This window comes from Chlorocebus sabaeus, chromosome 5 (genome assembly GCF_047675955.1).
Source record: "Chlorocebus sabaeus isolate Y175 chromosome 5, mChlSab1.0.hap1, whole genome shotgun sequence".
NCBI classification, from domain to species: Eukaryota; Metazoa; Chordata; class Mammalia; order Primates; family Cercopithecidae; genus Chlorocebus; species Chlorocebus sabaeus.
Genome location: NC_132908.1, coordinates 84,473,600 through 84,489,262, shown reverse-complemented (window position 1 = coordinate 84,489,262; position 15,663 = coordinate 84,473,600). Strand labels below are relative to the sequence as shown.

General features: G+C 59.5%; 1 protein-coding gene across 2 annotated transcripts in view; it reads left to right on the top strand.

Annotated features, from left to right (window-relative positions):
* SLC7A5 (solute carrier family 7 member 5) overlaps positions 1-15,663 on the top strand; it is a 40,157-nt gene that overhangs the window by 15,904 nt on the left and 8,590 nt on the right. For both annotated transcript variants that reach the window (XM_007994302.3, XM_007994303.3), the window contains exons 2-6: positions 1,530-1,655; positions 12,866-12,971; positions 13,520-13,564; positions 14,150-14,273; positions 15,107-15,210. In XM_007994302.3, the coding sequence (XP_007992493.1) occupies positions 1,530-1,655; positions 12,866-12,971; positions 13,520-13,564; positions 14,150-14,273; positions 15,107-15,210 (505 nt within the window). The remainder of the gene's footprint in view (positions 1-1,529; positions 1,656-12,865; positions 12,972-13,519; positions 13,565-14,149; positions 14,274-15,106; positions 15,211-15,663) is intronic.

The window sequence follows — 15,663 nt, the reverse complement described above, 5'->3', positions numbered from 1 at the left end:
TTATTTTAGGAATAGCAGCAAAAACACTGACTTTCAGACATTTTTCAGCCAGACTTTCCTGGTGTGTGGTAGCCATCTCCACTCTGGCATCCCCACAGTTGTAGTGGGGTGGTTAACTTTGGAGAGAGAGGCAGGCGGGCGGCCGGTCCCGCACCTCGGGACGTTTCCCATGTTTGCTGGCTGCTGTCATCAGTTAGTTAGCATGGATGTCTTTCCTGGGGTCTGTTGCTGGAATTCTAAAATTCCACAGGATTTGTTCAGCTGGGGAAAAGCCACTGGAGCCCCCAAGACCTCGGCTGGCCAGACCTTTCTGAGCGTTACTCCCATGGAGAAAGAGACAAGAGCCTGCGGCCTTTCCGGTGCTCTCACCTTCCCACAGTCTGAGCAGTGCGGTGCCGAGAGGGCTGCGAGAGCCGCGCTGTGCGGGTGGCCCGTGCCGGGCCTTTGCCCACTTCTGGGGTGTAGAGGTTCCCACTGGCAGATTTCAAGCTCCTAACAGCTACGAATCACCATGTGGGCACGGAGGGGTGAAGGGTGGTGCAGCAGGCAGTGAGGGTGTCGGGGAGTCAGTGCCTCGGGGCTAATAGGCTTTTACTTCATTTTAAGTTGTGGGGGTGGCTGTTTCCCCACCAGCTCACAGATCCCTGAATAGCGGCTCAGCCTGCCCACATATTGCAACAGAACCCCCCGACACACACACACACACACACACACACACACACACACACACACACACTCACTCTCCGGCTCAGAGCTGGGTGCCTTATAGGACCCAGGAGGACTTGCTGGTGTCTGGAGACCTGTCTGAGCGTGCCTGACTGCACGTCTCAGCGCCTTCTGGGGCAGGCAGGGGTCCCGGCCATCTGTGTGGAGTCACTCAGGCTTCTGAAGCACATGGTGCTATTTTGGGTTTCATCGTATGCCCCCAAAGCAATAGGGCAGCAGGGTCAGCTCTGCTCACCACAGGCCCCTGTGTTCCCTCCCAGGCTGCGCCAGTGCCCCGCCATCCCCAGGTGACTGGCCAGGTGTTTCCAGGATAGCGGGACAACCCGCTTCTGTTGGAATCCACAGAAGATCCTCTCTGAGGAAAGGGCCCCGCCCTCATGGAGTCTGGCAGCCGGGCTGTGCGGGGGGGTCTCACAGGCAGGCACATCAGGGTGCTAAGTAGGTGCAAAGAGGTGTAATGGACACCTTCCAAGTGGCAGGTCACCTTGCTCACCTGGGTCTCTGGAGGCAGCGACCCCACTCAAGGCCCTGACCATAGGTGGGACTCCGTGGCCTGGTGTTGGCAGTTGGGGGTGAGGAAAGGTCCCTTACAACCCTTGAGGGGCACCTGGTTTATCAAAACAGGTCCCGGAAAGTCAGAACCTGCCCTAGGGTCTGGCACGGGGACTGGAGCTGTTTAAGGAGCTTGTTTTTTTGGTGGACCCAGCCCTGGCCCTGGGGTAGGGTTGGGGTCGTCACATCCCGACCTCCCCCAGAGCTGGCATCTGCCCGTGAAACTCACTGCCACCCTCTTGTCTCCACAGTGCTGCTCACGGCCGTGAACTGCTACAGCGTGAAGGCCGCTACCCGGGTCCAGGATGCCTTTGCCGCTGCCAAGCTCCTGGCCCTGGCCCTGATCATCCTGCTGGGCTTCGTCCAGATCGGGACGGGTGAGTACGTCCCCCAGGCCCCACCGGCAGCCCCTCGAGGCTGTGTGTCCTTCACAGGGCATGAGGTCCCAGTCCGCATCTCTGAAGTACTGTACAACGTGGAGATTTCCCTCTGGGAAAATCACCCAGCAAGTGAAATCCTACCCAGAGGGGACACAGGAGTGCTCCCATGGGACAGTGTGGCCAGCACTGGGAGGGGCTCTGGCAGTTATTCTTTTTTTACGCTGTGATGTCTGTGAGGCTTGAGTGCCCAGCTGATGTGTTGTAACCTCCCCTGGGGGGATGTGGGACATTCCAGGCCCGGCAGGGGCCGTGCCTGCCAAGCTGACCTCCCTTGCGCCATCTCACCCTGGGTTTGTCAGAGTCCCGTGTGCTGTCGCTCCCCACCCTCCCCCGACGGGGCCATGCTCCTGGTCATGCTGTGATTTATTCATCATTCCGTGGGCAGGCGTGGGATTGTCTCCATGTTTCTGTCTGCTTTTTAAAGAAGATCAGATAAGCATGGAAAACAAACCTTGTAACCCCATCACTCAGATGTGTCCACTGTCAGCATTCGGGAGCAAGTGAGAGCAGTCTGGCCCACAGGTTTTAAGACTGGCTGGCCCAGGCTTTGTTCTTGTGCTGTGTGATCTTGGGCAAATCACTGACTCTGAGCCTTTTTCCCAGCTGCTTTCTCTTGGGGCTGCTGGGAGGAATAAAGAGAATGAGTATGAAACAGCCCCCGCCCCCTGCACCTGCGTTCTCTGTTGACATGGACTGACACCATTGGTATTTTTTGCTGGGTGTCTCTGGACCCTTGAACACACGCCCCATAGATCCGTGTCCTGTGTCTGCCTGCAGAGCCTCCACCCTTTCCACACTGCCATTCCGCAGTGAGGTTGGGCTGGGGTTTCACAAGCAGTTCCCATTTGTGTGGTCACAGACCCTGAGACACACTGTCCTGGGCACTGGATCCCACCCGTGGTCGGTTACAGTTGAAGTGGAGGGCCCCGTTGCTTGAGTCCAGCATGGGTGCCTCTGTCGGCAGTTCTTTCTGAGTTTGTCTCCATCCATGTTGGAGCCAGCCTAGGAGCAGAGCAGTTAGGAGCTGGCCTCATTCTCTTCTCTCCCAGAGCCTCAGCTGGAGATGTCTCCAGCCCTGGAGCTGTGGAGCTGTCGCTGGGTGCCTGGCGGATGCAGGCTCTGGTGACTTGGAGTCGCTGATGGCTGCAGAGAGGCTGCCTGGTCCCACGTGGCTGTGGGGGAGGCAGGTAGGACCCCAGGGCTGCAGAGGACAGGGCTGGGACCTTGCTCCTGGAGGCAGGGAGGCCCCCACCCAGCAAGCTGTGAGCTGCCCTGCAGCCCATGCACAGCCAGGCCAAAACAAGCAGACATGAGGACGCTGCCTCCTGCATGGGGCCTTGCCTCAGGGCTGGGCTGCTCTCTTGTGTGCACTCTGCCACTGGTGGGCTGTGAACTGAACGGGTGCCCAGCAGCACCCAGCATGCAGCTTTAGCTGGGCCTCCGCCTTGCTCCCGGCGCCCCCTGCTGGCCACACACGGCACTTCGCCTTAGGGACAAAGGCCGGCTACAGCTGGGGAGGGGTCTCTGCACCAAGCAGGTAACCTGGGGCTGCAGGGGGATGCAGCGCTGGGCTGTACTGACCTCACGACAGGGAGGCGAGCTCCAGGTGCTGGGGCCAGACTGTCTTTATCAAACACATCCATCTGTACAAAGCCTGCGGCAGGCGTTCATCGAGGGGAAGTCTCACCCGATTCTCAGGTGGCTCTGGAAGGTGGCCCAGGTCAATCCTTCAGGAGCTCGAGCCCATCCCCCATGCATGTGTCTGACCAGGGATTCTCAGAGTCACCGGGGGTACTAGAGCCACCCAAGAGCTGGCAGGACAGGGCTGGCGGGAAGTCCCAATTCTGAACCTTCCTGGGACCTCAGGTTCCAGCACCTTACTCAAAACAAGACTAGCTCATTCCATGGCTCCCGGGCACTCAGAAGTTGCCCAGGGAGGTGGTTGGGCCTGAGTAACATGTTACAGGCAGGAGACAAATCGGCCCTGTGCTTCCCAGGTGTGCACGGAAGGGTCCTGTGCCTCCCAGGAGGTGTGCACGGAAGGATACTGTGCCTCCCAGGAGGTGTGCACGGAAGGATACTGTGCCTCCCAGGAGGTGTGCACGGAAGGGTCCTGTGCCTCCCAGGAGGTGTGCACGGCAGGGTCCTGTGCCTCCCAGGAGGTGTGCACGGCAGGGTCCTGTGCCTCCCAGGAGGTGTGCACGGAAGGGTGCTTTCGTCGTGAAGGCCTTTGCTTGGCTGCGCTCATCAGGTAGCCAGGAAAGATTTAGGAGGGGAACGTGATTTTTGTAAAAACAAATGTCAGTGGGGAGAGCAAAGAGCCTTTTGTTCGACTTGAATACATAATTGACACAGTGCAGCGTCTGCAGAATTCCTGTCTCCTGTTTGGCTTCAAGATATTTATTTTGTTACCAGATGAATGCCTTGCTTTTAGAAGATACATTGTGTTGATCCCTTTGTCCCAGTTGTCGAGCTTTATAACCCCCAAGGGCACAAAGCCCAAAGCCCTTGGGCAGCTGCCCCTCCCCTCTCTGGTACCTGGCAGCAGAGCCCCCAGATACTTCAAGCCAGAGACTCCGGCCCCAATTTTGCAATGATTGGTCAGTGAGAATGCAGCGAAAATCTGGCAGAGCAGGCCTGGCCCACGCACCTGTCCCTGCCTGTCCTGCATCCTGGGTGCCCTGCTCCATCAGAGCTGAAAAAGGCTCCTCCTTGCTGCTCTTGGCCCCCAGGTGGGCTCTGTCCTGTGGAAAGGCACTGGCCCTAGTGTCCCGGAGGCCCTTGGCCGACCGTACAGCCTCTTGCCTGTTTCCTCCTTGTCAGGGAACTTCGTGATCACCCCTTCCCAGTTGGCCATCTGCAGAACTGTCTTCTGTCCCGTGTGCTGCATCTATGCCAGGTCCCAAGAAGATATGGCCTTGCATCCAGAGCTCGTGGGGGGACGTGAGAGCCATAGGCACGTGAATGGTGAATGGGAGAGTCGCAGTGGGGCACAGGCAGGGCCCTGGTGCAGACCAGAAAAGTCCTTCTGAGGGGTTGGGCCTCCCTGAGATGTGGGCTGGGAGGGGCAGCTGGGTGAGTGACAGGGGTCAAATCTGGTCAGGAGCCCTCACCTCTGCGTCTTGGGGGAGCCACTGCTGCTTAGGTGTCACACGAGGTTCTGCAGTTAGTCCCAGCCTTTTTGAAAGGCGAGACAGTACTCAAGTTAGGTTTCAGATCTGCCCCACCGTCCCATGAGGCCCACGCTCAGGCTGTTCCCTAAGGAGAAGGGTGGCTGGGCCCTCGCCTGCAGGGTGGAGGGTGGGAGCGAGTGCACAGGCTCTGCTGTCTGCTGTCCGAGCCCAACGGTGGCACCATGTCCCTCTTGGAGGGCACAATGGGACGCTTTGTACTGCAGCTCAGGCTGCAGCAGTCGGCGGCAGAACAGACTAACCTCTCCTCGAGCAGTTACACGTTGGATAGTTGGGCAGATTTAAAAAAGGTTCCGTAAAAACTTTTTTCCTTCTCCTCCCATGTTGTACTATTGGAGGTCATTATTCCCTGGAGCAAGATTTGCCCTTTCAGTGTGTCCACAAAGAGGAAAGAAAGCCACAGCCAGCCAGGGTGACACGCCTCTTGCTGTTCCCAGGAGAGGAAAATGCTTCCCCTGCGTTGGGCTCAGACCCCTACTGAGTGGCCTTGCTGGGCTGCTGGGCCCTGGGTCCCGGTGGCTGAGACCCCTGTATGTGACCTGCTGGGCCCTGGTCCCGGTGGCTGAGACCCCTGGATGTGACCCACTGGGCCCTGGTCCCGGTGGCTGAGACCCCTAGATGTGACCCGCACCCATGAGTAGGGCACTTCTGGATGGTCCCGTGTCCCAGGCGGAAAATACGTGTGTGCCACTGAGCTGTGGAGGGGGGGACTGCCTCTGTGTGGTCACATGACAATTTTGAAATGATGGTTTTCCTTTGGTTCTTCAGCTAGTGGGGCCCCTTAGACCCAGAGAAGTGGGGTACCCTGCCCCAGGTCCCACAGCCATGAGCCCACGGTGGGCAGGTCCCTCCCCACCGCCGCTGTGACCCTGGGCGCAGTGTGCAGGGTCGAGCACTGCTGGCAGAAGGCTCTCACCTGTTCCCAGGGTGCACAGCGCTGGGCCCGTCTGCTCTGGGAGGTTCATGTGGGCTCTCGTGTGTTACGGGAAAGGCTGACAGGACAGTCTGTCCTGAGAGGGTGCGGGCCTGGAGGACATCTCTTCTCAGACTGGTCCCTGAGCTTTGCTGAGCTTCCCTGAAGGCAGCCCCCCGAGCCCCTCCCCCTCTGTCCTGAGGAGCTTCCTGGAAGAAGAGGTGCCGCCACCCTCATCTGGCCCTCATCCGGCTGGGGGTGTGCGGCCTTGTCTTGGTCCCTCCTTCCTGTGGGTGGGGGCATCCGGCCCCCAGGCAGTGTTTCTGACAGTCTTCTCAGTGGTCACAGCACATGCCCAGCTGCTGGGCTGTTCTGGTGGGAAAAACGTTTCACCCACACCTTGGCTGTCTGCGGCTCTGGGGTGTGGAGGGGTCACCTCGTGGGGGGTGGATGGAGAGGCCCCCCTGGGCTGTGGCTTAGAGCCGTTCCTTCTTCTGGGCCTGGCTTCACCTGAGTGTGTGTGTGGACCCCGAGCTGGGCTTTCAGGCGCCCCCAGCAGAGCTCAGCCCAGCCTGCTGTGACTCCCAGATTGGGACTGCGGGCTTCCGGGGTGCCCTCCCGGAGAGAGGGCAGGGGCAGGCGCTAGATGGGCAGCTGTCTTGGGATTCTAGTTTTGCCGCCTGCCTTGGCCAGGGTGAGTCTGAGCCTCAGTGTCTTCCCCTGGGAAATGGGCTGTCCTCTCTTGCTGGGAGGAGGCCAGGCTGACCGCATTCCCGGCACAGGAGCCACAGCCATGCAGGGTCTAATGGCCCCTTACCTCACGCCCTGACTGCCACTTTCTCCGAGGGTGACAGCAAGAGTGGAGCCGGCCTGGGTGGCTGGGTCTCAGCCTCAGAGGGTCTGGTGCTGAGGCCCTGCTACCAGAGGCTGGGGGGAGAGTCGGTGAGAGACCTGGGCCGGGTGCTCAGCCTCCTGGCTCCTAGACGCCCCCTTGCTGTGTTTCCTCGTGGGACAGCGGGCTCTCTGGGGCTCCTCTGGTGTGGAGGAGAATCCTGTCAGATCAGACCCCACCCTGAGGACCCCACTTACCCTTAATCTGTAGAGGCCCCATGTCCACATACAGCCACACCGGGGTTAGTGCTTCCACGTCTGGGTTTTGGGGGACGGGATGGAGCTTCGGGCCCCACTCCCCTGGCAGGAAACAGGACAAGCCCCAGGGCCGTAAAGCGAACCCCAGCTGGGGCCAGGCTGTGCTAACCGAGGGAGGAGTCGGCCACTGCCCTTCCTCGAGCTGCCAAAGCTCACTTTCCAGAGACGCTTCCAGGCTGGCCTCCCTGTGGGGTAGGCCAGGGCGTCTCTCTGTGAGGCGTCTCAGACAGGCTGAGAGTCATGCAGGGACAGACAGGACACTGCACTCAGGGGCGCCCAGATTGGTGCCAGGCTCCGCTCCAGTCAACCTGGGCCTGGAGCCAGGGCTGCGGCATTGGCTGCCCCAAGGGCAGGTGCTTTGCGACTCAGGGCACCTCTTTTGGGCCTCGAAGGCCTCGCAGTTGATAAAGGACATTTGACCTGCTGCTTGCTCTGGGAGCTCTGAGTGTGTCCCGGGCCTGCCATGCTTCTGTGCCACTGGCCTCGGGAGGATGACAGGCTGGGGAAGCTGGGGCTGTGCCGGTGCCGTGTGCTGGGACAGAATCAAAGGACAGGAACGGGGGTTGTTTTCCCACTGCCTTCACCTCCCGGTGCCCTTGGTCAGACGCGTGGACGGAGGCCAGAGCAGCCACGGGAAAAGGTGAGTGTGGGAGGTGTCGCAGCCACAGCCCTGTGCTGGGGACAGTTCTTAGGGTCTTTTCTGGCCTATGGAGCTGGAAAAAGCTGTTTTACTTCTGGTGTGAGGTTGGCAGCCCTAAGCAAAGGGGCCTACTCCTTCGTGAGTTTCCAAGATGGACAGACACTGTTGGTGGTCAAAAAGTGCCTTCTGGTCACTGCCAGAATCCCCAAACCCAAATTCCTGCCCCATCGCGGCTCCCAGACGTTAGATGGCCAGAATGAAACAGGCATCTGAAAAGTGGCGCCATGGCCTGGGGTGGGCAGACCAGAGGAAGCCCCAGGTGTGGTCCCCAGGTGGGGCCTGGGCTCTGGACCGAACCCGTGTGGCAGTCACTGCATGTCCTCCGTGAGCCCACAGGGCAGCTAGCTCCAGGGTACTGACCACACGGAGCTCACAGCCCCCCAGCCCTGGCCGCGGCCGGTCCCCTGTTAGATGAGGAGCCATTGACTGTGCACTCGACTGGTGACTAAGCTGCAGCTGTCCTGCCCCGACCGTGTCTGACGCACTGAGAAGCCAGGGAGGTCTCCCCTGGGTGGTACAGTTGGCCCCTCATGTGTGGTGACAGATGCCTGCAGACTGGCTTTAGCAATGGACATATACAGACGGTCCCGGTCCTGGCAGCCAGAGGTCCAGACCCAAGGTGCCACCTTCCCCTTCCAGCTGCCCGTGGCTCCAGGAATCCTCGGCTGCTCCAGCTCCGCCTCGCCTGGGTCTGTCTCCTCCGTGTCGTTTAGGATACTTGTCGTCGGCCTTAGTGCCCGCTCTAATCTGGGATGATCTCATCTCAAGGTCCTTTGCTAATTACACCTATGGAGACCGCATTTGCAGCTAGGACACATCCCTCAGCTCCACTGGACGTGAATTTGAGGGACGCCGTTCAGCACACTCCACCTGGAGCCCCGAGGGGCCAGAGTGCAGAGCGGTTGGGAGGCGGAAGGCCCCAGCACAGCGGAAGGTCCATGCTTGAGGAGTGACTGTCTTGCCCCCTGAGGTGTTTCCAGGGCTGGGGCAGGTCCCCATCAGCCCTGAGGCTCTGGGATGCCCTCCCTCTCCACATTCCCATGTTCCCAGGCTGGGCAGGCTGCTCTCTCCAGGGACACAGAGTTCATGGGGAGACGTTGTCCTCTGAGTCAGGAGCCAGAGGTTGGCCACCTCACGGAGGAGGGGGGGAGGATCCCGTTCCCATGTGCGTTTGGCCACTGCGGCATCCCCGGGCCCTGTCAGCCCTATGGCTTTAGACACGGGCGGAGTCTCCTCTCCAGCCTCTGGGTGGATGGTTCCCATGGCCACATCTGTGGGACTCAGGGATCAAGGCCACTTTTCCCTGAAATCATCTCCCCAGGGCCTTTGGAGCGTTCCCACCACAATTACCCCTTTCTCGAGGGGATCCTGCTGACGAGGCAGAGGCTGCTGTGCCCGGGTGGTTTTCTAGTTTGCCTGCTCCCCCGGGGTTTGGCCGTGCGTTTGCTTTCATGGCAACCCCACCAGCCCCTGAGGAAGATGACTTTTAGGGACAAGGAAGGGGCTGGAAGGTCCCGTTCAGGCTCTGTGCTGAGGCTGTTCTTGCGTCTCTGTGGGCTCTGGCGAATGTCACCGTCTGTCCATGGTGATTCTCTTCCTCCCTTCCCTGTCACGCTGTCCCCCTCCTCGCGGGTGGAGGCTGACTGGACAGCGGACTGCCAGGTGTGGAGGCTGGGTGACTGCTGAATGAGTGGGCCGCTCAGCCATTCCTTCCGGTCCTGCCCAGTGCCTGGGGCTTCGTGTCAAAGTCAGGACCAAGCCCCAGTCTAGGGTCCGTGGGAGAGCCTGAACCCCTGCCTTCCTGCCATCCCCCATGAGGGGTGAGGAGTGGGTCTGCCGGCTGCACCCAAGGCTGTGAGGTTGGGGGATGTCATTCCTCTGTGCATATCCACCGGCCTCCAGGACCTTAGACACGTGACAGAGAGAGGCCCTGGACAAGCTATAGCCCAGGAGGTCCCTGCAGGGCATCCCTGGCCACACTGTCCTAAGAATGGAAGCCACATGAGTGGCTTGAGAGGGGCCCTGCCGAGCCTCCCTAGCTGGAGCTTGTCCGGGCTGGAGTGTAATGGCGTGATCTCGGGTCACTGCAACCTCCCGGCTCCCCGGCTCAAGCCGTCCTCCCACCTCAGCCTCCCAAAAAGTTGAGACTACAGGCCTGCCACCACCACACCTGTCTACTTTTTGTATTTTTTGTAGAAACGGGGTTTGGCCATGTTGCCCAGGCTTGTCTCCAACTTGAGCTCAAGCAATCCACCTGCCCCAGCCTCCCAAAGTGCTAGGACTACAGGTGTGAGCTGCCACACCCGGCACGGGAACGATGCTTAAGTCTGTGCTTGGTCAGAGCGGCTGGTATTTCTTTTCTTGGAAGTTTCAGAGGCTGCAGAATGGAACTGTGCACCCCAGGGAGCGCCACTGTGTGGGAGGTATCCCATCCCCAGTGCTGTAGTCATGGAGATGACTGTGACCACAGAATGGAGTGAGACGCTGATTAAAACATTAAAGTTATCCAGGCCTGGCCTGGTGCCGTGACTCACACCTGTAATCCTAGCACTTCGGGAGGCCGAGGCGGGTGGATCACCTGAGGTTGGGAGTTCAAGACCAGCCTGGCCAACATGGTGAAACCCTGTCTCTACTAAAAATACAAAAATTAGCCTGGCGTGGTGGAACTCTGTCTCAAAAAAAAAAAAAAAGTTACCCAGGCCTTAGGGCTGCCGATGACTGGCTCCTGCCTGAAGGCCTCATACCATGTCCAGCCAGCATATTGTCCTTAGCAAAAGCAGCCACCCTCTGTGTGGGATCAGCTGCCTTTCCTGTCGTGAGGCTGGAGGTGGGTTCTGAGGATTGATGTGTCTGGCAGGGACCATGGACTGAGGCCTCCTGTCCATCAGCTCAGGCTGCGTCCGGGGGGGTCACAGTGAATGGAGCATGTGTTTCTGGCCTCCAGGGCTCACCTTCACCCCCTCCCACTGTGAGTGCCAGATGGGGGAGGCAGGACCTCGCTTCTCAAGCAGCCTGGCAGGTCAGCATTTCCTCACTTGTAGCACAGATGCTTCCCCCTGCAGAAGTAAGTGGGCAGAACACAGTAGGGCTCTGCAGATGTGAAGGGTCTGCACATTCCAGAACATTCCATCAGAGATGGGAGGGAGGCCAGAGGGGCTGTGGGCGTCTTGGCCGAGGTGCTGTGCAAAGTGCACTGTCCTGAGCTGCTCTGAGCTGCCCCCACTCCAGGCCTGCAGGGTCAAGCCCCGCCTGCTGACCACCCGGTGACCAGGACCTGGAACGCATCACACGGAGGCTGTGGGCCCCAGAGCTCATTCTTCTCAGGAGATCAAGGCCTTGGCAGGGCGGGGTGGCGGGCAGCCCTCAGGGAACCCACCAGCGTCCCCATTGCAGGCTGAAGATCAAAGGCCCCAGCAAACCTGGCATCTGGGACAGACAGAGCTGGGGGCAGAGCCGCAGGCATCCAACAGGGAAGCAGGTGCAAAACAGGAACCGGTTCCACCCAGCGGGAAGGGACCCCACTGTGGGCTCTGCCGTAGGAAATCCGGTACCACCTTTGAAGCTCGCGCTTCGTTTGGGGCAATTGCCAAGGTCTTATGGGAACCTCCCTTCACGGGCCCCCTTTGAAATTTGCTCACCTCGTTGCTCTGCAGTGTTCCCTGGACCACCAAGGTGTTTCCCCTTCTTGGGCCCCCATGGTGACCTGTGGTCTGAGGCCACAAGGTGGGACACAGCAGCCCCGGGGCCCATCCCTTCCTGGCCCTGCGAGACGGGCTGGTGAGTTCTCAGCACGAAGGGCACTCACACACGGTTCTCACATGAACTGACCGTCCACAGCCTGACCAGATTTCCACGTGTGCCTCCAGCTGTGTGTGCGCCTGGCAGGTGGGCGGGAGGGGACCAGTTCCTCTGTTCCGGTGGTGTCTTTGGTCTTGTTTCCAAGTTCTCCTTCCTGAAGCACAGTGGTCCATGAGACAGGTGTCTGGGCAATGTATTCCGGGCTTGAACACACCGGGCCCATTTCACAGAGGACGTAACAGTCACAGAAAGGGCCAGAGCTGTCCTAGCAGCCAGGTGACCTTCCGGAGACACCCCTTCCCCCAAAAGACACGTCCTCCTGGGGAACCCATGAATGCTGGTGGCCTTATTTGGAAAAGGGATCTTTGCAGATGTGACTGAGGTTCAGGTTTTGAAATGAGGTCCTTCTGGAACAGGGTGGACCCATCACGAGGTCCAGTGACACATTTCCTCAGATAGCAAAGGAGAGAGCTCTGCACACAGCCAGGGCTCGTTCTCGGCCCGGCAGCCCTGCCCTTGTCCCTGCCCCAGCTGCAGCTGGCTGTACACCCAACACAGTCCAGGACAAACCTGCGTTCTTCCCCAGGCCTGTCCTGTGAGCCCTGGAGGGAAGGCAGTCTGTTCCGAGCTCCCCACACCCCAAGAAGCAGGGCCCTGGTGGCTCTGGGCCTTCCTTGGTGCCGCAGTGAGGATGCAAACCAAGGTCCCCTGGCTTCGTACTGCCTCGACACTCGTGTCATGAGGTCTCAGGGAACGTTCGTAAAGACGACTGGGGCTGCTTGACCCCTCCCTCCTGACCTCCTGTAGCGTCTGAGGGGCCCTCCGGGGCAGTGGTCAGAGCTGCCGGTCCCCTCTCAGGTGAGCACAGCACAGGGCCTCCAGTGGGGCCACGTTCCTCTGGTTGTGGTTGGAACCCTGCACCCTCCATGTGGCTCAGCAGGTACATACCATTTGTCACAGTGAAAAGCCTTCACTCAGGCCGGGCGCGGTGGCTCACGCCTGTAATCCCAGCACTTTGGGAGGCCGAGGCGGGTGGATCACGAGGTCAGGAGATTGAGACCATCCTGGCTAACACGGTAAAACTCCATCTCTACTAAAAATACAAAAAACTAGCCGGGCGAGGTGGCGGGCGCCTGTAGTCCCAGCTGCTCGGGAGGCTGAGGCAGGAGAATGGCGGGAACCCAGGAGGTGGAGCTTGCAGTGAGCCGAGATTGTGCCACTGCACTCCAGCCTGGGCGATAGAGCGAGACTCCGTCTCAAAAAAAAGAAAAAAGAAAAGCCTTCACTCCAGCATTTTTTTGGCTGTGTGTTTTGCTCCAGGAACATTTTGGAACTGGTAGCATGACCTCTGTTCCATGCTCTCTAACCCAGCATTCCTTTCTTTGGCCCCTGACAGGTGATGTGTCCAATCTAGATCCCAAGTTCTCATTTGAAGGCACCAAATTGGATGTGGGGAACATCGTGCTGGCATTATACAGCGGTCTCTTTGCCTACGGAGGATGGTAGGTTCTGGAATGTCTGGGTCCCTTGGTCTGGGGACACACATTCCGTGACGTGTCCAGGAATCCCAAACCTCCCAGCCATCAAGGGGCAGTTAAAGGGAGTGGACGGTATAGAGTGGCAGGTGACCCTCCAGAGTCACCCACACCCCGACGAAGCATGGGGAGGCCGCCCGCTGCAGCCCTGCTCTGGCTCCAGCTCTGTGTCTCAGTCTTGGTGGCGAAGGTGGCGGGTGGAGGCAGCTGAGCCCTGCGGCCCCTCCGGATCCCCAGCCTGGCTCCTGCGCTCAGGCAGGCCTCACAGGGACCTGAGAATCACCCCAGTGGGGCGAGCGGGCAGGAAATGTGCAGGAGGGCCTGGAAGGGGTAGAGGGACCCCCGGAGCAGACAGGAGGCTGAGCTTCCACTCCGTGTCTGCTTTCCAGCCTGGCGAGCAGACTACTGGCGTTGGGGGGGTCAGGCTCACCAGCTGCCCTGGGGTGCTCTCTCCCCGGTGATTTCTTTTCCCTGATGAGGATCAGATTGTTTGAAAGCTGTTCTCTAAATTTTAGGAATTACTTGAATTTCGTCACAGAGGAAATGATCAACCCCTACAGGTACGTGCAAGAATGGACGGAGGCGTCGTTTTTCATTATTTTACTGTGAGGCGGGAGGCAGCCACCTGCCATCTGAAGCCTGTTGGTTGGCTAAGGCCAGCTCACAGTAGGGCTGCGACTGGGGCCTCTGGGGCCAGCAGGATGTGGAGCGGGTCCCTGAGAACGGTTTCTCCAGAGAACGGGTGGCAAGTGAGGCCCCCACTCAGGGCGGGATGGTACAGAGGAGCTGCTTGGGCTCTCGGCTCTGGTCCCCGGCTGTGCAGCTCATGGGCAGAGCCTTAGGATTCAGACCGGGGCGGCCTGACTTAGCTCGCCTGAGCCCTTGAGGTCACCCAGAAGAATCCCTGTTTCTCAGGTGGGGAAGCTGAGGCCACGGCCAAGCACCAGCCAGGCCTGTGCAGTGTCCTGCTCCAGGCACAGTCTCCTGCCACCAGCCTGTGCTCTCTTGCTGCTTCCCACCTTCCCTGAGAAGCTGAGCACAGAGGCCGGAGCTGCTGCTGGCGAGGAGCCCACCTGGCTCGTGGGCACAGGGTTTGGCTTTCACCCTGGGTGCATTGAGTGACATGTCGTCCTTGTTCCTTCCAGAAACCTACCGCTGGCCATCATCATCTCCCTGCCCATCGTGACGCTGGTGTATGTGCTGACCAACCTGGCCTACTTCACCACCCTGTCCACCGAGCAGATGCTGGCTTCCGAGGCCGTGGCCGTGGTGAGTCGCTACCCGCCAGCTTCCACCAGGGGTCTGAGGCCGTGACCAGCACATCCCCTCCAGACTGGAGAGGTGCCCCACGTCTCTAAGCCTCCCCTGCCCAGAGGAGTGGAGTGGTGGTCTCCCCTCACAACAGCCGCAGAGGAAGTGTCTGGGGATCGTCCTCCACCTCGGCTGCTGGGGAGAGTCACAGGGGAGAGGGGTTTAAAATCTGATGCCAGGCCACACCCAGAACCAGCTGTAAGCCAGAAGGCCTAGGGAGTCCAAGGCAGCGGTCGTTTTAAATCTGAGTGCAGAAAGATTGGAGTCTGCCACAGACTAGGGTTCTTTAGAAGGCACGGCTATTGCTGGCTTGGCAGGTAGGAGGCCAAGCCCGGGCAGTGTCACTGAGCAGCTCAGCCAGGCTGGCCCCGTAGCTTCCAAGGCTCCTCCCGTTGCCCTCCCAGGGCCCAGGAAACAGGGAGTGGGCGCTCTGGCCAGCTTCCTACTGAACAAGCTCTGACTCCCAGCCCACTGCCTGCAGGGCACCGTGCTGGGCCTGCAGAGGACCCCAGATAGGGAAGGCAAAATCCCCACCTGGAGGCCGTAGCTTGCTCCAGGGAGTCCAGAGGAGTCCAGAGGAAGGGGCAAATCAGGACCAGCGAGTGCTCCCCCACAAGCAGGCTGGGCAGGGGCCGCTGGAAAGCCCTGTCCTGGGAAGTCCCCCCAGAGGCCAGAATCCAGCCCAAGAGGTCCTCTGCAGAGGGCTCCTGTGAGCTCACAGGGCTCCTGGTGAGCGCGGGGAGGGTGAGAGCCAGCCGTTGGGGCCCAACTCACTGGTTGTGCCTGCCTAGGACTTCGGGAACTATCACCTGGGCGTCATGTCCTGGATCATCCCCGTCTTCGTGGGCTTGTCCTGCTTCGGCTCCGTCAATGGGTCCCTGTTCACATCTTCCAGGTGAGCACAGCCCTGCCCACAACAGGTGAGGGAGGCCCAGGCCTCATGGCCCAGTTCAACATGTTCCATGTCTGTAAAGGGTTTGTCTCGGTGATACTGGGGATACACAGTTGCTCCAATAGGCCAGGCACGGTGGCTCATGCCTGTCATCCCGGCACTTTAGGAGGCCAAGGTGGGCAGATCGCTTGAGCTCAGGAGTTTGAGACCAGCCTGAGCAACATGGCAAAACCCTATCTCTACAAAAATATACAAAAATCAGCCAGGCATGGTGGCATGTGCCACCGTAGTCCCAGCTACTTGGGGTGCTGAGGTGGAAGGATTGCTTGAGACCAGAAGGTTGAGACTGCAGTGAGCTGAGATGGTGCCACTGCACCCCAGCCTGGGTGTCAAAGTGAGGCCATCTCAAAAAAGAAAAGGAAAAAACAGCAGCAAGCTCAAACAATACAGAAATAA